The following is a 24068-nucleotide window of genomic DNA, read 5'->3' as shown; positions in this document are numbered from 1 at the left end:
AGGTACGTTTGTATCGAGACAGATTTCCAGAACGAAGAGGTCCCGACAGGAAGACGTTCGAAGCAATTGGTCGGCGTCTTAGAGAGCACGGAACATTCCAGCCTATGACTCGCGACTGGGGAAGACCTAGAACGACGAGGACACCTGCAATGGACGAGGCAATTCCTAATGCAGTTGACGATAACCCTAATGTCAGCGTCAGAGAAGGTGCTGCTGTACAAGGTAACGTTGACCACGTCACTGTATGGAAAGTGCTACGGGAGAACCAGTTGTTTCCGTACCATGTACAGCGTGTGCAGGCACTATGAGCAGCTGATTGGCCTCCACAGGTACACTTCTGCGAATGGTTCATCCAACAATGTGTCAATCCTCATTTCAGTAAAAATGTTCTCTTTACGGATGAGGCTTCGTTCCAACGTGAACAAATTGTAAATTTTCACAATCAACATGCGTGGTCTGACGAGAATCCGCACGCAATTGTGCAATCACGTCATCAAAACAGATTTTCTGTGAACATTTGGGCAGGCATTGTTGGTGATGTCTTTATTGTGCCCGATGTTCTTCCACCTACGCTCAATGGAACACGTCATCATGATTTCATACGGGATACTCTACCTGTGCTGCTAGAAGATGTTCCTTTTCAATTACGACACAACAGGTGGTTCATGCACGATGGAGCTCCTGCACATTTCAGTCGAAGTGTTAGTACGCTTCTCAAAATAGATTCGGTGACCGATGGATTGGTAGAGGCGGACCAATTCCATGGCCTCCACGCTCTCCTGACCTCAACCGTCTTGACTTTCATTTATGGGGGCATTTGAAAGCTCTTGTCTACGCAGCCCCAGTGCCAAATGTACAGACTCTTCGTGCTCGTATTGTGGACGGCTGTGGTACAATACGCCATTCTCCAGAGCTGCATCAGCGCATCAGGGATTCCATGCGACGGAGGGTGGATGCATGTATCCTCGCTAACGGAGGACATTTTGAACATTTCCTGTAACAAAGTGTTTGAAGTCAAGCTGGTACGTTCTGTTGCTGTGTGTTTCCATTCCATGATTAATGTGATTTGAAGAGATGTAATAAAATGAGCTCCAACATGGAAAGTAAGCGTTTCCGAGCACATGTCCATATAACATATTTTCTTTCTTTGTGTGTGAAGAATGTTTCCTGAAAGTTTGGCCGTACGTTTTTGTAACACCCTGTACAATGTGATCCACTAGGGGGCGTACAAAACCATTCGACCAAATCTGATCGTAACAAGAAACAACAAATAGTGTTGATGCTTTTTCAGACCTCTTGCTTTGCACCGACCTGTGGAATGATCATGGGAGTGTTCAGCATTGATAAATGCTCGAATAAAATGACAGTGTCTCTCTAAGATCCTCAGTGCCATGGTTGAACACTTTGGTGTCTGTCAGACACATCGACATTCATTCTGCTCAGTGGTGCGTCGTTGCTGTTCTAGCGCCTCATGGCAGGCAACCCCTTTGACACCCTTTAGGTGGGCCTCCAATGGATGATGTTGCAGGCCGTGATGCTTTTGCACGATTACAGACGAAGGTAGTAGGCTAAAAGTCACATTTCACACGTATGCTTCGCAAAGGCAGACAATTATGTGGTTTTGAAGAAGAGATTTTTTTCCCAGTGTATTTCTCTCTTTCGAATAGCTTTCCTTGTTATTTCGAATCTGAATTTCATTGCCTCCCCTGCTATCATAATTTCTTCTGCTGCCCATATAGCAAAACCCATCTATTACTTTTAGCATCTCCCTTGCTCATTTAATTTGTACCGCGTCACCTCTCAAATGGACTACACTCCACTACAGCTGTCTTTCTTTTGCTGATATTCCTTTCAAGACATCATCATTTCCTTTCATAAACTTTTCCAATTTGTTTGCCCGCTATAGCATGATTACAATTTCGCCATCAAACTTTAACGATTTACTGTTTACTTCCTGGACTTTAATTCATTTTCATAATTTTTCTTTGGTTTCTTTAGTAGCTTCCTCGATGTACAGATTGAATAATAGGCAGGTATAGGCTACAGTACTGTCTCATTCCCTTCACAGGATTAGCTGGATGTGAAACCTCCGTCAGGGAGATGAGGATCTTGATAGTGAAGGTGAATGTGGACAGGAATTTCAGAAAAGGCAGGTGCATCTATTAGAGAGAACCTTTCATGGTGACGATATTTGTGCGTCCATGGTGACAACGAAGGGAAAGTACGTTCCATTTGCAACTAGACTAAAATTTTATACGGCGAGTGTACCCAAAACTGTTCCTATTCTAGGGTAGGAGTTTAAAGAATGAAATACCAGCATGGAAACTACCAAAAAACATCTACATCCACATGCACAACGGGCAAGCTATCATAGGATGCGTGCTGAACGTTACCTTTTACTGCTAGCCATACCATTTCCTGCTCTACTCGTAAATGGAGTGAGGGAACATTTTGTGTACTGAACCGCGGATTTACTTTCAAAATCTTTTCTTAAGGAATTTCCTTTATTTACTAGCGATTCATCAAGAACATTAACGCATCTAATCACACTATGTGAGCGTGGAAGTAGTTGAGTTGCCAATGGTAACTGATAAAACAAATTAAATTTTTTTAATAAATGGAAATTTTGTTCCTAAAAGCCCTCTTTTTTAAACAGATTTAAAATTACAATCAGAAAGCACCCTGTAAATAAATATCAAGTTAAAATTTATTCAGAGGCAGAAATAACTTTCTTTTTTTTTTTTTTTTTTTTTTTCTAGTATGAGCTTTCGAGCTGAGAACCTTGCCGCTCCCTTTTGGCACGGTGGTAGTCACGACCGCTCACAACAACCTCTGAAAGAATACACTGGTGCAAATCTACAACACATCAATCAGATTACTTTAAACTAAAATTTTTAAATACTCACAAAACACATAAACTATGCACCCCATAGGAGGGATGGAAATGGTACAAAACACTCACATTAAAAGGTACTTGCCACCGAAAGTGCAACTTGTTTTTAAAAGAAAACTCTTACGGTGGAAGGAAGGCAAATTTATATCCTAAACTGACCCTTTTAAATAAAACTCATGAAACGCAGTCTTACATAAAATGTACAAACATGCTCTACATTACGCATATACCGCCTCCAAAGATGATTGGCAAGATAAAAACATATTTCAGGAAATCGGCCTTTACACCCTAAGCAATAAATTCGGTAACACCGAATCCGACACCATGACAGAGGCAGCTATTAACGTATGGCAGACCGACAGACAGACAGACAGACAGACACTAACTGCCAACCAAATGCGGGCGAGAGACAGACGAGCAAGCTGGGGACGAGAGACTGACCAAGAAAACATGTAGAATTTAACAAGTAAATGAAACAACATATCACGAATCACTTAACTTCTAATTAACTGCGATGTCTGGCGAAGACCTGACGCAGCACCCCCAAAACGCTCTCCCGAACCGTCCGCTGCCAACCGCTTCAGGACGCAGAAAGGCGCGCCGATCTCTCCTGTCACGGCGTCGCAGCTCGCCCCGCTCAGACCGATGTCGTGGTTTGACTCCTGTTGCTCTCGTGTCGGCCGCGAAGCCACTACGCCTCGCTATACGGCGCGGCCCACTGGACTAACGTGGCGACCACACATGCGCCGACGCTGCAGGCGGACAAGTCATCTTGTGTCTCAGTGCGCGACCGACAAACCGATCGATCCAACCGCCAATGACCATTGCCTGAGCAAACTCGAGCAGACTGGTGGCCTAACACATACAAGCACTGCAGACGACAGTCAGACACGAACCGTCTCACCAATGCGGACGAGAGACAGACCCAGACTAACTTTGCTGACCAACTGCGTCCGACTGACTAACCCCCACTCGGGAGCTCTTAGCCCACTTAAATGCGTGTGAACAGGCAACCTTTCCCATTTCCCACCAGAGGGAGACACCAAAGCTGCGATTGCCACAGCGGCGCCACCGCCAGAAACGGAGGGTGACTGCTTCACACTACGCGCTGCGGCGCGCTCTTCAATACAGCAATTTTTTACTACGGCTCATGTACACTTCTCTACGAGCCCTCATTTCTCTTTTCTTGTCTTCACAGTCCTAACGCAAGATGTGTGTAGGAGGCAGTGTAATTATTCTCTAAACTTTCTAGGCGCTCCAGTCTGGAACCGCGTGACCGCTACGATCGCAGGTTCGAATCCTGCCTCGGGCATGGATGTGTGTGATGTCCTTAGGTTTAAGTAGTTCTAAGTTCTAGGGGACTGATGACCACAGCAGTTAAGTCCCATTGTGCTCAGAGCCATCTAAACTTTCGCAAGAGTGCTTCGCGAAAAAATGCTTTCTTCCGTCTTGTCAACTTAAATTCACGTGTCTAAAACCAGTCTTATTTATTCTTCAGTTAAAGCTGCAGATTTTAAATTTGGAGCTACATGACACGTGTCGATCTCTCTGGATCATCTTCAGATCTAAGTATCTGCGTCAGTAACCCCTATTGTTTGGGCCAGAGTGAGAGGACAGAACTGCAGCAATTAGCAGCGCATCTATCTACGTTCCACGTGGCAGCAACAACAGCGCAAGACTGCGTTTATTTTACTATGACTGATGTAGCTGCCTGATGGCAGACCACCTGGGTACATGCCTAGGTTTAACGAAGTCATGAAGGAAGGTATCGGGAAAGGGATGCCACGCTGGTGTCATTATTGACTGAGATAGCATCCTCACTCTGGTGGCAAGTATAATGTACAGAAAGATTTGCCAGTGCATTAATAACAAGAAAAAGGAAAATAAATTGATCAAGGAAAACTGTGTCAAAGTAATTGTAGGTGTAAAGCACCATCACGTAATTTATTTGAGTGTATTGTGCAACAAGGAATCTCACCAAAAAGCTGTCCCAGAATCGACAGCAGAACAATTAAGTCGTTGGGACCGACAGTCATCTGATTTTCAGGAACGCACTGCAACTCTAGATGAGGGCTCAGTCTAGGTACAGAACGGGTTAGTAAAGAGAAACGGAAAGAAGATAACACTTTCTACACATAGGAATATATTGCTGTACCACCAGCAGAAGAAAACTTTCTAACGGCTGTAGAAGTCGTCATGGATGGGAAGGGAAAGCAGAGAGCAGGTTACTACGAACAATTCGGTAAAAAGGTTGTTCTCATCAGAGAAGACAGCAAATCACTGGCCACGATAGTGGTTCAGGTATACATGATGACGACACAGGCAAAGAATGAAGAGACAGAAAAGGTGTATGAGGATGCTGATCGGGTAATACAGCGTATTCAAGAAGATGATATCAGTGTGGAAGGGTCTGAGATAGCGAAGTACTGAAGAACCATTTGGTGTGTTTGAAGTAATCTAAGCTTGTATATATAAAGCTACACTACAGTCCAATATCTTCAGAAAAGTATCACATAAATTTATATTTGGCATTAGCATACTTGTCATTTTCAAAAGAAGCTCTGCATGCTAATACCACTCTGTATTCTGTATTCTCTCTACTTGGGCGATCATCAGTTAACTTTTTTCTGCGCAAATAGCAAAACAAAAGAACCACTTTCAGCTTCTCTTTTCCTAATGTAATTCTCTCACGAGCACCGGGCAACGGCACAAGTCGAACAAAAACACATAGAAAGAAGACAACTACAAATGAATATTGGTTAACACAAAAAATAATACAACTTATCGACGAAGAAGGAAGGTAGAAAAATAGACAGGAAATGACAAGAATACAGCGACGTAAGTCACTTAGGAATGTTCAGGGAATCCAAGACTAAACACAACCGCAAAGATCGGAAGGGCAAAAAAGAGCGAGAACAATTTGTTAATGCCCCCGAGGTGCTGATAATATAAAGAAGAATAGGAAACGAAATTGGGGATAGGAGTAGAAGAGCATGAACGAACTGGAAATGATGAGGAGTGTCAGAAATGGGATTAGCGATATACTTAGTATCTAAATTGGGGACCAAGAACTAGAACAATGGAAGAAAAAGCAAAATATTACATGAAGGGAGACACGCAAAGAATACTACATCACGTAAAGAGGGCATTTCATTTCTGGCAGTAAGAACACTACCAGTATCAAACATCGGACTTAATTTAAGGAAGAAATTTCTGAGAATGTACGACCGGAACGCAGCATTGTATACAAGTGAATCATGGGCTGTGTGACACGGACCTTTTCACATGTGGTACTACAGAAGTACGTTGAAAATTAGATGGCCTGATAAGAGGAGAAATGTTGAAGTTCTTCGCAGAATCAGGGAGGAAAGGAAAATGTGTGAAACATCGGCATGAAGAAGATATACACTTCTGGAAATTGAAATAAGAACACCGTGAATTCATTGTCCCAGGAAGGGGAAACTTTACTGACACATTCCTGGGCTCAGATACATCACATGATCACACTGACAGAACCACAGGCACATAGACACAGGCAACAGAGCATGCACAATGGCGGCACTAGTACAGTGTATATCCACCTTTCGCAGCAATGCAAGCTGCTATTCTCCCATGGAGACGATCGTAGAGATGCTGGATGTAGTCCTGTGGAACGGCTTGCCATGCCATTTCCACCTGGCGCCTCAGTTGGACCAGCGTTCGTGCTGGACGTGCAGACCGCGTGAGACGACGCTTCATCCAGTCCCAAACATGCTCAATGGGGGACAGATCCGGAGATCTTGCTGGCCAGGGTAGTTGACTTATACCTTCTACAGCACGTTGGGTGGCACGGGATACATGCGGACGTGCATTGTCCTGTTGGAGCAGCAAGTTCCCTTGCCGGTCTAGGAATGGTAGAACGATGGGTTCGATGACGGTTTGGATGTACCGTGCACTATTCAGTGTCCCCTCGACGACCACCAGTGGTCTACGGCCAGTGTAGGAGATCGCTCCCCACACCATGATGCCGGGTGTTGGCCCTGCGTGCCTCGGTCGTATGCAGTCCTGATTGTGGCGCTCACCTGCACGGCGCCAAACACGCATACGACCATCATTGGCACCAAGGCAGAAGCGACTCTCATCGCTGAAGACGACACGTCTCCATTCGTCCCTCCATTCACGCCTGTCGCGACACCACTGGAGGCGGGCTGCACGATGTTGGGGCGTGAGCGGAAGACGGCCTAACGGTGTGCGGGACCGTAGCCCAGCTTCATGGAGACAGTTGCGAATGGTCCTCGCCGATACCCCAGGAGCAACAGTGTCCCTAATTTGCTGGGAAGTGGCGGTGCGGTCCCCTACGGCGCTGCGTAGGATCCTACGGTCTTGGCGTGCATCCGTGCGTCTCTGCGGTCCGGTCCCAGGTCGACGGGCACGTGCACCTTCCGCCGGCCACTGGCGACAACATCGATGTACTGTGGAGACCTCACGCCCCACGTGTTGAGCAATTCGGCGGTACGTCCACCCGGCCTCCCGCATGCCCACTATACGCCCTCGCTCAAAGTCCGTCAACTGCACATACGGTTCACGTCCACGCTGTCGCGGCATGCTACCAGTGTTAAAGACTGCGATGGAGCTCCGTATGCCACGGCAAACTGGCTGACACTGACGGCGGGGGTGCACAAATGCTGCGCAGCTAGCGCCGTTCGACGGCCAACACCGCGGTTCCTGGAGTGTCCGCTGTGCCGTGCGTGTGATCATTGCTTGTACAGCCCTCTCGCAGTGTCCGGAGCAAGTATGGTGGGTCTGACACACCGGTGTCAATGTGTTCTTTTTTCCATTTCCAGGAGTGTAGAATGACATCTCACACCATTACGACATTAAGAAATAACCTCCACGAGGGAAAAATGTACTAGAAAGCAATTTACTGAGGGCGTTGGATGCAAGTGCTACTCTAAGAAAAGGAGTTAGCCACTGGAGTGAAACTTGTAGCGGTCCACTTCAAATCAGCCGAAAAAAAGATGAAAAAAGAAGCGCAACACTGATAAAGTGGCATTAGCTGACTATCACTGAGACCAGAGTACCACTGAATTAGATTATCCGATACTATAGTCCAATCGAGATAATGTCATTACAACGCCAGCAAGCACCGAGAGGGTATATAAATTCAGAAACACAAGAACAACTTTAACAGATAGTAAAGACTGAAATTAAACATGTTGTCAACTTCAGTGCTTCATACACTGAACTGACAAAAGTCATGAGATTCCTCCTTGTATGGCGCCGGGAGTCCGTTTGGGATGGACTCAAGTCTTGGAAGTCTCCAGCAGAAATACGGATCCATGTTGCCTCCATATCCGTTAGTAATTACTAAAATGTTGCCAGTGGAGAATATTGTGCACGAATCAACCTCGATCTGGGTGGCCAAATCAATCCCTTAAATCTGTCCAGAATACTTGTATTCCTCAAAGCGATTACGAACAATTGTGCTCCGATGACACGGCACACTGTCATCCATAAGGATTCCATCTTTATTCGGGAATATCAAGTGGATGAACGGCTGGAAATGTTCTCTGGGTTGCCATAGCCGGTCAGTGATTGGTTCAGCTGGACGAGAGGGCACAGTACATTCCATCCAAACACAGCCCACACCATTATGGAGCCAACACGAATTTGTACAGTGCCTTATTGACAACTTGGGTCCATGGGTTCAAAAAATGGTTCAAATGGCTCTGAGTACCATGGGACTTAACTGCTGTGGTCATCAGTCCCCTAGAACTGAAATTGGGACTCATCGGACCAAGCTACGGTTTGGCAAGTGTCTAACGTCCAGCAGATATGGTCACAAGCCCAGTAGAGCTGCTGCGGGTAATGTGATGCTGTTAGCAAACGCACTCGCGTCGGTCGTCTGCTGCCACAGTTAACGCCAAAATTCGCCGTACTGTCCTAATAGATACGTCCGTCGAATGTCGCACACTGATTTCTGCGGTTATTCCACGCAGTGTTTCTTGTCTGTTAGCACCAGCAAAAGCAAACACAGTTCCTCTCGATTGTTAAGTGAAGGCCATCGGCCACTGCGTTGTGCCTGGTGAGAGTTAATACCTGAAATTTGGTATTCTCGGCACACTCTTGACACTGTGACTCTCGGAATACTAAATTCACTTCACAGCTAATCCACGATTCATAATCCGCTACTGCACTTGATTTATCAGTTTGTCATTGTGTTGAATTCTTCTTCGTTAAAATTTTGACGACCTTCGGAAAATCAGTTAAACTGCCAACAGTGTATGTGATTGGACACGATGACCGTGTAAGGTAGTAGAGGGACAATTCCGTCTGAGCACAGTTTGCATTTTTACCAAATTTATTGAAGCTGACGGCTCTCCCTGGGTGGTCCCCACCTCCTCTGTGAGGAAGGAAGATGTGGCGACGTTGCATTCTTGATGTCTGGACCTCCTCTCCCTCCCCAGCTTCCTCCCCTCCACTGTCTCCCCCGGCACCACGAGCCCTCCCCTCCCCCACTTGAGCAATTGTGGGAAAAGACTCATTCTATGCTGACCTGCTGGTGAGGAAGGATGGAAGGTACTGTCTTTATTTATTTAGATTATTTATTTTTAAGGTTGATATCCCATTGCTGGATTGCCCTCCATCTGCCTCCATACTCTGTCACTCCCACACCGACTTTCCACCACCCAACACCACCTTTTCTATTCGTGTGTGTGTGTGTGTGTGTGTGTGTGTGTGTGTGTGTGTGTGGGTATGTACGCCTTGAAGTCTGAAGGCAAACTGCTCTAATGCACAATACTGCCACCAGAGGGTGCTTGAAACTGTCCTACAGCCACTCCCCACCTACCCCCACTTTCCACAGCCCCACCCGCCAAAGGCCCCACTTTTTCCGTTCACGTGCATGTATATGTTCACCTTTCTGTGTCCGCTAGGCCACAATATCACTAGAAATTTGTGGAAAACTGTCCTACAGATGGTGCCAGAAAAACTGCCCCTACAGATCTGCAAGTGTGTAGTTGCTGGAGAAGTTGTTCACAGATACACGGCATGAAGAGACAGCACAGCAAGCTATAACTGAAATGTGGGAAGAGTTGTCTCCTACAGACCTACAAGTGTATATCAGCTGAGGAATTTGTAAAAAATGGTTCAGATGGCTCTGAGCGCTATGGGACTTAACATCTGAGGTCATCAGTCCCCTAGACTTAGAACTATTTAAACGTAAGGACAGCACACATATCCATGTCCGAGGAAGGATTCGAATCTGCGACTGTAGCAGCAGCGCAGTTCCGGACTGAATCACTTAGAACTGCTCGGGCACAATGGCTGACGAGGAATTTGTACACAGGTATATTGTAAGAAGGGATAGGGCAGCAAACTATCACTGAAGTATAGGAAGAACAACATACACTACAACAACCGATGCAACATGCTTCACTATTCGAATTACACATCGAAATTGTGTTGAAACAGCACCACTCATTAATGATGGACCATAAAGTAAAACACACACAGCGGATTGAGGACAATCACCGTATAACACAACTACCACACAAACCAACCCCAAAAGATCTCGCCAGCAGAGATTTGTTGCAGCTGTATGTATGTTCACCTAGATTTGCGAATACAGACTAAGCAGCTTAGAACCAGTCTTACCTTCCCTCCTACCTCCCCTTCTCATTACCTCTCCTTCCACCTCCTTCCACCTGTAAAAAGGGATGCTTGTTTTCTAGTACTGTTCTAACCCATCCCTGATGGTGCATGAAGAGATCACTGGCAGTGATACACTGTTTCTAATCTGCGGAAATCATTCACAGGTGGACAAGATCCTCAAGAACAGGACGCTTCCTGCAAATTGTTAAACGTATTTCTCGGAAACACTGACCCCCTGGCACAATAGCGAAATACCTGACTATCCATTATGGATGAAGAACTGAACAGTCAACAGCAGATTGATTTCAAACGTTGTGGATGTGCTGACGCTGTCTAAAAATGCTCCTCAGCTAAGTAGAGTCAGTCGCATGTACGAAAAGCATTGAAGTAATGATCTTTGTAGTAGTTACAGTGCACTGATCCACCCACTCTGCTCATAACTGGTGAAAAGCAGTGTCCACACTCGCTAGTCTCCGCCAGTGCATCCAGTTATAAGCTGTCATCGCCTGCGTTTGCTCTACTTCTTCAAGTAAACATACAGCTATATCGAAGAGGTTTCAGACGCTCCACTGTGCCAAATGACAGCTTTTTGTGTGTTCTAGTATACTGTGGAAGGATGAGATTCCTGCTGTACAGACAGTGGAGGAATAGACGTCGAAGGAATTCAGAATGAAATTTTCACTCTGCAGGGCAGTGTGCGTTGATATGTAACTTCCTGACAGATTAAAACTTTGCATTGGACCGAGACTCGAATTAAGGAACTTCGCTTTCGTGGGCAAATGCTCTACCAACTGAGCTATCTAAGAGCTCTTCACGACTGGTCCTCACTATTTCACTTCCGCCAGTACGTAGTCTCCTTTCGCATTCTGGTAACATCCCCCAGGCTGTGGCTAAATCATGTCTCCACAACATCCTCTCTTCCAGAACTGCTAGTCCACAGGTTTTGCAGAAGAGATTCTGTGAGGTTCGGAGGGCAGGAGACGAGATACTGGCTGAAGTCAGTCTATGAGGACGACTCGTGAATCGTGCTTGGGTTTCTCAGTGGGTAGAGCACTTGCCTGCTAAAGGCAAAGGTCCTGAGTTCGATGTCTCGGTCCGGCACACAGTCTTAATCTGGGTGGAGGAACTGTACACAGGTCACTTGCTCCTCGTGGTGTAACACACCGCGTGTCTGCCTAAACTGTTGCCATTCTTGACAGCTCATCTGCTGTAACGTCAGCCCATTTATTTGAGAAAAGTGACTGAACAAAAAGGAACACTTATTTGCTGCATGAACTATTATCTGCATGTATTTTCCATTTGTAATCATTAAGTTTGCTACAATGGATATTACACCGACAGGCCTCAACTCACATCGTGTGAAGGTTGTACTCTTACACTTTTGAAACGAATACTGTGACAGTGCAGATAATGAATACAGTACTAAAAAATAATGAAATCTCCAGCTAAATAACTGTAAATTCACTCTTATGGTATAAAATTATGCTTTCTACAATGAATATTAAACCAAGAACATTATATTTGGTGTTGAATATACCACAAAATAAGTACTGAGCACCATCCAACAGTCGTTAAGCATACATTCTGGTAGCAAATTACGCACCCTATGGTGAGCAGAAATCTTCATCAATAATATTATGCTAGTAGGACCAAACAACAACATGATAACTAATATTGGGCGAATATTCCTGGACAGATGGACGTGTTTATATTGCGAGTGATACCAGTGTGTCTTAGAAGGAGAGACGTGAAATCCTCTTGTATGCGAGCAGCTGTTAGGAAAAACCCCAACAGCAACGACTATGTTACATTATGTGTGTATCCCAGCTCTTGTTCTACATGAAGACGAATCACTGTAATAACATCAGACAAGTATAGGAAAAAAAACCTTCCCCTAGAACAGAACAGTGAATGTGTCTTCACCTTGATGTGTGGATACAGACTAAGCAGCTTAGAACAAGTCTTAACTCCCCTCCTCCATTCATCTCCTCCTCCGCTTCGGTAGGGGCACTGGTTCCAGGCCTATTCTAACCTGTAAATGATGGTACACAAGATGTCCATCCCCTGCAGGTGCTCTGCTTTGGTTGGTATTGGTTTGACAAAGATATACTACACTCATGCTCACAAATTAAGGATAATGCTGATACATGGTGAAACAACGCTCTGGTGGTCGGTTTGAGGGTTTAAAGGACCTCGGGGTATGACCATACGGTGCATTTCACTTGCTGTCGTCGCACAGTGCCGCTAGCAGCACTCCACATACACAGAGGTGTGATGGTGCACGTGAGAGTAGAGTGCAGCGAGTAAGTGTGCAGACGTTTTCAAGCGTGCTCATGGTAACTGTGTGTTGAAAATGGCTCAAAGAACACATATGGATGACGTTATGAGGAGTAGAATACTAGGGCGACTGGAGGCAGGTCAAACACGGCAGGTCGTAGCACGGGCCCTTCGCGTGCCACAGGGTGTGATCACACGATTATGGCAACGATTCCAGCAGACAGGAAACGTGTCCAGGCGCTACAGTACGGGACGTCCACAGTGTACAACACCACAAGAAGAACGATATCTTACCATCCGTGCCCGCAGACGTCCACGGAGTACTGCAGGTAGCCTTGCTCTGGATCTTACCGCAGCCACTGGAACAGTTGTCTCCAGACACACAGTCTACAGACGACTGAACAGACATGGTTTATTCACCCGGGGACCTGCTAGGTGCATTCCACTAACCGCTGATCCCAGGTTATGTTCAAAACGGGTCCAGATATAGTCTGAACAGTGATTCTCGCCGGGTTTTCATCTGGCGTGAACCAGGATCCAGATACCAACCCCTTAATGTCCTTGAAAGGGACCTGTATGAAGGTCGTGGTTTGATGGTGTGGGGTGGGATTATGATTGGTGCACGTACACCCCTGCATGTCTGACAGAGGAACTGAACAGGTCAGGTGTATCGGGATGTCATTTTGCACCAGCATGTCCGCCTTTCCAGGGGTGCAGTGGGTCCCACCTTCCTCCTGACGGATGATAATGCACGGCCCCACCGAGCTCCCATCGTCGAGGAGTACCTTGAAACAGAAGATATGAGGCGAATGGTGTGGTCTCCCCTTTCTTCAGACCTAAACCTCATCGAGTACGTCTGGGATGCTCTCGGTCGACGTATCGCTGCATGTCTTCAAGCCCCTAGGGCATTTCACGGGCTCTGACAGGCACTGCTGCAAGAATGCGAGGCTGTACCCCAGCAGCTGCTCGACCGCCTGATCCAGAGTATGCCAACCCGTTGTGCGGTCTGTGTACGTGTGCATGGTGGTCATTTTGTAGCACGTGTGTTTCGGGGCGGTTTTCTCAGGTTATCACCAACACCGTGGACTTACAGATCTGTGTCGTGTACCCCTTAGCTAGCGGGCTCTGATAGCCTTGGAAACAGATTGTCATTCACGTTTGAATTATATATATTTCAGATGCACACATATCAATACAGAACAGTAGCTTTCTAGCTATCTCTGCACACGACGGGGAAAACCAGTCATTTTTACACCCGACATGAAGCTACCATTCGTATCCTCTCCTTCCTCATTATTTGATAACATCCAACTGAGTAAACCTACGAACTCTCTCTACGATGTTATTGTTGATGACGGATGAGCAAACCGCCGAGGTCGGAGCTCTAAACAATACATCTGATGTATGTAATAACCTATCACACATCTCTTGTGCATATAAACTGTCTATAAAATCGATAACACACCTTAAAACACTCTAAAACTGGGAGCAGACATCTTAGAAGCAATGCTTCTTGTCTGACAAATGTTTGAGGGTACTCCGATATTGGATATAATGGAGCGAAAATTACTTATAATTGAAGGATGGGATACCACCCATCTGCTTTTATCCATGACGTCATCAACTTACCAAACTACAAAAAGAATGGTATCAGGCTCTTCATTTGACTTACAGCTCAAATGAACCAGGCGTAACCGAGAAATACCAAAACATGCAAAAGAATGTGGTATCGAACACTTCAGTTTACATAACCTCAAATGAAGCATGCGATTGCCATCAACCCCTGAACAATAAAAGAAAATGGTATCGTACACCTCAAATGAAACAGATGAGTCCAATCAACCCTCCGACATAAAAAACAATACAAGGAAATATAACCGAACACATATTTTAACCTTTTCCCACCAAAAACTGCACTGGTATCGTTCGTATTGCAATTACGAACACGAGAAAATGAAATAAATAATTTACGTCCGTGAAATAAATCTTTGGCACTCTTCCAAGTTCTCAACATAGTAAAAAATTACTTTGTCGACGAAAAAGATTAGGGGTACGCATCCCCCAGCGTTCCTCCAGAAAAACAGCACTGCTTAGAAGTGAACAGAAACATGCGGTCGTACAAGTCATAAATTTTATATTCTCATTATAATTAGCGAGTGCATTTCTTGTAGAGATAACAGTATCAGATTTTTCTCACTCATCAACATGTTATTGATGACACAACCCGTTCTTCAGTCTGCGCTCTGCATTCTTTAACTTAGTGTTATGGCTGTTGTGCTCTGTAGAAGTAAAATAAATAAAGTTTTGTTCAAGTGAAAACAATATAATTTAGTATTTAAGTAAGATATAAAGACATTTCTGTTTCTTATGTCAAATCCTTCGAAACAGTATAGGTTTCTATTGCTCTACACTGGATATTCCTCTTTTGCCAAAATGTGGATTGCAAATTATTGTCAAATAACGTTTTCCGAAAGAAGCAAACAAAAAATTAATCAGTAAATAAAAGAAATGAATAAACATAGTGGACCACGACATATCCTATGTTTGCAAATGTGGGCACCAGGTAGAAACCACTTTCTGGAGGTTACCGCTCAGTGCCAGCTCGACCCCTAGACTGACGTGGCGGCAGTATTCTAGGTGACTCAATGCATGACGAATCATCGCTTAGGACGCGCATGTACTCCTTTGTTTCAGGGCTGGAATGACGTCGGCTTCCATGGGTCTGACGAGATTCCGACACCCAACATCGACGCTCTGGCGTACCACGGGGTGATCCTCAACAGCCACTACGTGCAACCTCTGTGCACGCCGTCCAGGGCCGCTCTCCTCACCGGAAAGTACCCCGTGCACACCGGTGAGTCTGTTACAGTACTTAGTACTGTACAGTCATGATGATTGTACAAAAGGAATTGGGTAGAAATAGTACGCTAACTAAAACTAGATAACGCCATTATGAACACCTGAGACTACATAGTTGTTTGTTGTAAATAAGGCACTCATTGCAATGAAGTGTTGCTTATCCGACAAATGGAAAGTAAGAACATCGACTTACATCCCTGATGAGTCTTTTATTAACTATCCGCAGTAGTAGGATTATGATGTGTGATGTTGAAGTTGGCTGGTGTGGCCGAGAGGGAACTTGAAACAAGTTATATCAGGAAGACCGTGTTAATGCTGTTTGCTCCTTCTGCAGTGCTGCTTAATAACATACACAATGACGTTACGGTACAGACAGAATACCAGTCAGTTTTACTCGGTAAGAACTCCAGAGCATCTTTTCGAGAAGGCACCAGCTTGGACATGAGTCTAAAGTTTGCCTAGCTTTGACTGCTCAGCTTACAGAATTTGTCATTATCAGTAATCTGAGACTCACAATCAGGCAGAGTCTCCTCACTCATGTTTAGCACTGTCATACACCCGTCTTCAGTTGCTTCGGTGTTTTTGCCTTGTCTTATCTCTTGAAATGCAGTACCGCACTTATCAGATGCATCAATCACCCATTCGCCTCCTTACATTTCTCGGCGATCTTCATTTCCTTTTCGTTACAGTCGCAATGAAACCTTCTTACGCTGCCTGCTCCCTCATTACTTTTCTAACACGTATGACGCCACGGTTTAATGAACAGTCCTCGGTTTTTGCGTTGTTTCCGCATTTAAGTTCACGTCTCTCTGTCACATATCAAATTTGTAATCCACATGTACCGTTTCCTTCTCAGACACATAGGAAATAAAGCCTCAGAAATTCCATTTACCACGCACTTAAACTGAGTGAATTTAACCAGTGTTTCCGTTCAGCAAGTGAAGTACCAATTGTGACAAAGTAGATCAGGGTGAGAAAAATGAAACTGGTCCAATGAATGTCTCATGCTCCTTAAGATAGGCAAGTCAACTTACACACTCCGTGCCGGGTCAAAGCCGTCTCCAGGCGGTTCTGCCTGGTTGTGAGGGACTGAAGTTGGGTTGCCTACGGTAAGGCGCATGAAGTATTTTCCACGCTAGTTTTCCTACGTCCATCCTTTGCAACTGGTCACAAGCATATGCGAGGTGCAGACTGGTTACCTACATAACTGTAGCTTCTTTTTTGTTTCCCCTATGATTCTTGCTCCTCGACCGAGTACTGCTATAGCAAGATAAACTCTTTTCTCTGCACCGTTTGTAGACATTGATTGGCGTTCCCAGTCGCTATGTCATAATGCCTTGACTCGTATTCTCTTTTCCGTGTAATGTTGTTAGCAGTACTACATTATCAAAGTGGCTTATCAACTGCAAGGAACGTAACAATAAAATTCTTCCTCGGAAGTCCTACTTGGAATTAGTCGCAATCCACCATAAGTCAGACTGACCATAGCCACACAACGGTGATAAAAATAACCTCTTAGTGTTTAACGAAGTATAACGGAAATAATTCAGGACGCGCCGTAAGATCATCACCATTCGTACATCAGACTGGTGTACAAAAATTAGCAATAGATATAGGAATGTGTGAAATGGAAAGGACATATATTTTAAGAAGAGACATCAACCAATTAATGCATCCCGTGAAATACAAAACCAAAACTCTGAATCACTGCGGCGAAATCGAAATGTATATATGCTTGTGATTGCTTGGCAAAGAACTATAAGTCAGAGAGAAGAGAGATGCCTGGAAAACGAATTGTTACTTAAGTAATAAATACACCACAGACCAGAGAGACCTGGAAGAAGAGAAGTATTCAGGAGACCCTCCACAATATATAGACAATATCGGAAGTATCACCCACCCAAAAGTTAATCTTCTCAGATGAGCTCTACGAACTTTTTGAAAACATACCTATAAAAAAAGGATTTCTGTGTTATTGGAAAAGAAAATCAATAATAGCACGGATAACGGAAATAGGAATATACGAGAAAGTATCAACATGAAACAACTGAGGATAACAGAAGTAAATTAATTTAAGAATGGACGTATTACAGGGGCATTATTGCTTCTGTGAAGGTTCCATGCAAACCCTGTCTACCCAAAGTGGCAAGCCTACGTTCCGTCACTATCTGCGAAGGAAATCTTCAAAGGCATGTATCGCAGTTTGACACAAGCTAGAACCCCTCCTTGGATGTGTTATACGCAGATACGGACGAATGTTTGGTTTTTCAAAGGAGCTCATCCGACCACGGCATGACAACCTCGTATATTTTAATGAGTGTGACATCTCTGGCCGAGAGCGTTTGCATGTTCGAGGTAAGAAACGAAAAGTGCTCAGTCCCAGGCGAAAGAAACGAGCATCTGCCATCAGTGGTGTATTATCTCTGCAACTATTTACCAAGTTTTGATACATTTCAACAGATTCAAAGAGTAAAATTCGATTCAAAGCAAAATTTGTTAGCAACACGAAGACAAAACACCGAAAATATATCTTCTTATAAGGGGATACATTACTAAATTATGCAAGAAATTGGAGAGAACAGTCGAAGTTTTAATATTAGGTTTCGAGCCTGCGCTCATTATCAAATCGTCCAATGTGCTATGGAATAACATACATTAACTTCGACTGTAGTCTGCAGTTTGCTGCATTATCAGGTAAGCCATACAGTTGATGACGTCATATTTTGCAGAATGCTAGAAATTAGTGAACAATGGATACATTAGCGGAAAAGCTGATAACGAATGTCCGTTACTGGAGAAAGAAATTCGTTTGTCACAACTTATAGACGTAAAAGTCGACATTTCACTGATGTACAATGGCTGAGAGGTTCAAATGGTTCAAATGGCTCTGAGCACTATGGGACTTAACTTCTGTGGTCATCGGTCCCCTACAACGTAGAACTACTTAAACCTAACTAACCTAAGGACATCACACACATCCATGCCCGAGGCAGGATTCAAACCTACGGCCGTAGTGGTCGCGCGGTTCCAGACTGTAGCGCCTAGAACCGCTCGGCTACCTCGGATACAAAGTACTAAAAGGAATAGATATTAGCAGTATCGAACGTAGTCGCTACTTCTTGGTCTCTAAAATACCTACCATTTGAATTTTTCTTGTTTGGACGTTAACTAAATATTATTTGTTTTTCATCATATAAAAATTAGGTTCTTTTCCTTAGTTTTATATCTGAAGTATAGTTAGCTGCTAAATATTGTTCGGATACTGACTGCCATCTGATCCCGTTCTGCAGTAACAATATCATAATGGAATTACTTCAGCTTGTTCCGCTGAAACCGAATGAAATTGCTGTCTTTACTTTAGGTCTATGGCCACAAATTTTTTGTGTTTAGACTACCGGTTTCGGTCTATAATAACCATCTTCAGATCTGCTTTATAAAAACATGTCGTAATGCACTGCAGGCATAGGGGGCTCCAGTGTAAAACAGATCTGAAGATGGTAATTATAGACTGAAGACGTTAGTCTGATGACACAAATTTTGTGACCACAGACGTAAAGTAAAGGAAATTTGTTCTATATTCGGGTCACTGTTCAATTCGCGACTACGTCACATCTTGAGAATGAAATTGCTTTTGAAAAGAGAAACGTGTCTTTTCTACCATCCATGAAGGTAAGTTATCTGGAAAAAAGTGCATTTGTATAAAATCGATATTTCAAAGTTATCTGATCTAATCACTGCACAAGCAGACTTCGTTGAATAAGAGATCTGTGTGAAAGATAGTTATGATCGGCAGATTTACAAGAGTCATAAATAGGGCATTATTTAGCTAAAAAGCTAAACGTCAGCTCGAAACAATATCTGTTAATAATTGTATTAGTTACAGAACCATATACAAGAAATGCAAGTCACTGTTTTATAAATTCTTTCCTTGTTCGTCAGTCATCATCGGGATATGAAAGTGAAACTTCAGTGAAGGATTTCGCTGTGGGAATACACCGAAGTATGTAGGATGTCCACATATTGCCTATGTAAGGTATGCATGCAATGCCACTGCGTTGCATTTTAAACGCTTCATTGAACCTCCTCAAGTCAACTTCGATAGTGGATAAAGGATAAACGTACGAACCAACAACAACTTATGTTTACGAAAATATGATTCTGTAAGTACTGGAAATGTTAACATACACAGCTGACCACACAAAATTCAGCACCAGAAAGCATGGTAAATAACGAAATTTTACTTCTAACGCGTTCACGTCTTTTCTGGAAAACACTCAGTGGACAAAATTATGGGTCATGTCCACCCTTCGATTTTATAATCCGTCGAACGACTGAGCGCACTTTCAGTGACGTGTCCGAATCTGTTTGGAGGAATGGCCGCTCATTCCTCATCAACAGCCGACACCAGAGAAGGTCGTGATGTTGGACGCTAGTGTCTGGAGCGACGTCGAGATTCTAACTAATCCTCAATGTGTTCCATTGATTTCAGGGTGCGAATCTGGCATGGACAGTCCATTTCATAAATTTTATTGTCTACCACACAGATGCTGCATTACAGCAAGTTGCTTTATCATCTCCGGAATTTTCATCTACTGTGTATTCTAGAACTGGTGTAAAATGTGTTCATATCATTGTGCATTTACCTTTTCAAGGGGATCACACCCGGACCTCGAAAGGCCTATACAGTAACATCACTATACCTGTACTTCAGTGTTGGCACTACACATGACCGTAACTTTTTACTGTACTTCCGGTGTTGCTTAACACTGACTACGCAAATGCGTGACTTATGAGGGGTAGCTCGACAATTGTACTCCACTCTTTTTAAATCCCTACGCACAGTCATTGTAACATTTGGATTTATGGTAATACTTCGAAGGACGTGATTAATTCATTCAGCTGTTTTCATACGACTGTTTTATGAACATGTTCCATAATGCTTGACGGTCCACGCGACTCTCCATCGAGTGTAGTTGTGTGGGCAAGTTGCGGTATCGTAGCAGTTTTGGGATCCCGAACACCTGGAGCAGCAGTAGCAAGGAATGACAAACCCCAGTCTCAGTAGTCAACCTTCCAACTAGCTTCGAGTTCCGATACCTGCTTGCATAAGTTTCTACTTCTTGCACAAGGCTCAACATATCCTTCTCACAAACTAATAACATTCAGAAGTGACTCGTTAAGCAGCCTACAAGCTCTCCACCAGTGTTCCCCTCACCATATTTCGGTAATCACTATCCAGAACTCTCTTTATGCCCCCAAAACAGTGAACGTTCAGTGTTCTTCATTTTCACCCCAGAACATGTTGGGATTCCGGGCAATGAACTTACTGACAGGCTGGTGAAGTAGGCTACCCGTAAACCGACCCTAGAGATCGCCACACCGGAGACTGATCTCCGATCGGTCTTACGCCGTGAAGTTTTTGGCATCTGGGATATTGAATGGCGCACCCTCATTATACCAAATAAATTACGTGCTATCAATGAGGAAACGAATGTGTGGAAATCGTCCATGAGAGCCATTCCCAGGGACTCCGCTGTCCTTGGCCGGCTCCGCAACGGCCATACTTGGCTGACTCACGGTCACCTTCTACGTCTCGAGGATCCACCCCACTTTCTCTGCGGTTCCCATTTCACTGTCGTCCACATCTTGTTGGACTGCCCAATTTTAGCCGCCCTGATACGGACTTTTGACTTTCCCGCCACACTGCCTACGGTGTAGGAGACAATGCCTCAACATATGATCTATTTTTACATTTTCTTCGAGAGTGAGGTTTCTATCACTCAATCTAAGGGTGGGCGTCTGGCCTTCTCTCCGAGGTCTTCACCCTCCCTCCTTTTGAACTCTTCCTCGATCTTTGTTTGCTCGTTGTTAGAATTGATTTCGTCTTTTCCCTATTTGTATTTCTCTAGCCTTGGGTTTTTTGACTGGAGGCCGTTGTATGTTGCAGAGTGGCTGGCTCATCCTTTTTTATTCTTGCGATCAGTGAGTCCTGGCATCTACTATATTATTTTAACATCTTCCACCACTTTAGTGTACGTTTTACCCGGTTGGTTTGCTTCTTTAGTTTTTTTTCTTTCAGTGTGGTTTCCCGCTTGTTTTACGCCGTTTTACTTTCCCCGGCTGCTTTTGTGAATGGTTTTAACCAGAAGCCTGTTTGTGCGAGGAAAAAGGGACTAATGACCCTGGTCCCTTTACCCTCCAAACCTAGCAACCAACATTTTATTATAGACGCTCCTACAGACATGAGTCAGAAGTTTTAAATACTTGGATATAAATGTTGCGAGTGGCATCCTAGGGTATAAACAGAACCTTTAATCTTTTGAATGTAGGTAGACACACTCCTCATCGCCTTCATTTTTCCGTTTCTTGACATGGCTACATTTCTGATAAGTTCTTTTATCCCTTTGTATACAGTGAAGCACCTAAGATGCAAATTTCATTTGCGAAACCGGTTCTAGTCTCCAATAAGAATTCTAAGCGTCCCAGCGGTCTTGTTTATTGAAATCTCGGAATATTTCGGCTATGGTTGCCCAACATATAAAGTAGTGTGAACATGACGCTCAGATGCTTGTCGTACAGCACCATGCTACCGGCAGAGTGTTGACATAAAGATGGCAGTCCCGCTACGAAGTTATCTATCTCGCCGAAGGATAGCGATGCTAATTCATTACATATCGCGGTTACAAGCAATAACTAGCGGCGCACAAGAAAGAAAGCTGGATTTTTCAAAGTGCTCCATACAACAATTAGGAATGCGACATTGCCAATGCACGTATAAAATCTATAGTAATTACATAATATGTGTCTATTGACAGTGTGAAAACAACAGTAACAATCAAAAACTTAAAAAAAAACTATTAAATTTACAAAACAATATGACGTAAAAAATAGAAAAGTCGCACTGATGCGAGCGCGAGCGCTAAACTGACCGCACCTAGAAGGGTCCCGCGAAGTATTCCAGTAGGAAAGAGGGGGGGGGGGGGGGGGAACCAGACGGTGCTAAACTTATTTGGATCAAGTGGCTCTCAGCACTATGGGACTTAACATCTGAGGTCATCAGTCTCCTAGAACTTAGAACTACTTAAACCTAACTAACCTAAGGACATCACATACATCCATGCCCGAGGCAGGATTCGAACCTGCGATCGTAGCGGTCGCGCGGTTCCAGACTGAAGTGCCTGGAACCGCTCGGCCACAAAGGCCGGCACTAAACGTATTTCAAAAGTCGTCTAACCCACCTTATTGGGTGCGAGGTGACTACTACAGAACCAGTCAAAATGATATATACCACTAAAAAATGTACATGATTACAATAACATTAGAAGTGTGACTTGGTCGTAGTAGCGTGTATGTGAATACGTCATGCACGCGTAGAGCGTGTCTGTAATGTATGCTATGTGTCAAGAACTACTCTAAATGGAGGCATTTAAGCAAAATAGAAACAATAAAAATCAAGTAGATGAACCGAGCCAGAGGTCCATAATAAGTATTACGGCTAAGGGATGAAATGGAATCTGTAGCCCGCATCTCGTGGTCGTGCGGTAGCGTTCTCGCTTCCCACGCCCGGGTTCCCGGGTTCGATTCCCGGCGGGGTCAGAGATTTTCTCTGCCTCGTGATGGCTGGGTGTTGTGTGCTGTCCTTAGGTTAGTTAGGTTTAAGTAGTTCTAAGTTCTAGGGGACTTATGACCACAGCAGTTGAGTCCCATAGTGCTCAGAGCCATTTGAACCATTTGGAATCTGTAATATCTGCAACCCCTAATGGTTTACGATAAACTGGCTTCAAATAATGCAGTAGAGGTGAAATGCTAAACGACTGACATATTAGATACCAGTTAAGTGTTGGATGCAAAGTGTAACGTTTTGTCATTGTTGTTGTTGTTGTTATGGTCTTCAGCCCAGAGACTGGTATGATGCAGCTCTCCATGCTACCCTATCCTTTGCAAACTTCTTCATCTACCGCTACTACTGCAGCCTACCTCCGTCTGAATCTGCTTAGTGTATTCATCTCTTGTTCTCCATCTACGATTTTAACCCTTTCTTTGGTTAGTATAGCTCAGTGTCGGATAGCCTGTCAGAGACAGAGCACCTCATGCTCCTGCCGCTAGTAAGGCAAGTACACTGTTCCTTTGTTATATATTTTATGAGCTTTCAGCAGGAGCGATTTATTTACAATTACTTGTGTAGCAACTAGATTATTTTTGTAATTTCTTGCTTGTTCAAGTGCTTACTAGGCACAAGCTTTTATTTTAATAACAGTGTAGTGTACAGTACGGCCATTGTTGTTGACTGTGTGAGTGAGTGTTTCGAATTCCTGCTGTTAATAAGCTGAGTACACCATTCGTTTGTTACATATTTTTACGAGCTTCAGACAGGAGCGACTGAAGTAATGGATAGGAACTGTGATAG

At 44.1% G+C, this 24068-nt stretch overlaps 1 protein-coding gene across 1 annotated transcript in view; it reads left to right on the top strand.

Annotated features, from left to right (window-relative positions):
- Positions 1–24068, top strand: part of LOC124788397 (arylsulfatase B-like) — a 375465-nt gene that overhangs the window by 11952 nt on the left and 339445 nt on the right. Inside the window, 1 exon segment of the mRNA XM_047255663.1 lies at positions 15497–15656. Within this exon segment, the coding sequence (XP_047111619.1) occupies positions 15497–15656 (160 nt within the window).

Source organism: Schistocerca piceifrons, chromosome 3 (assembly GCF_021461385.2).
Source record: "Schistocerca piceifrons isolate TAMUIC-IGC-003096 chromosome 3, iqSchPice1.1, whole genome shotgun sequence".
In the NCBI taxonomy this organism is placed as follows: Eukaryota; Metazoa; Arthropoda; class Insecta; order Orthoptera; family Acrididae; genus Schistocerca; species Schistocerca piceifrons.
This window is presented reverse-complemented; position numbering and strand designations above follow the sequence as displayed.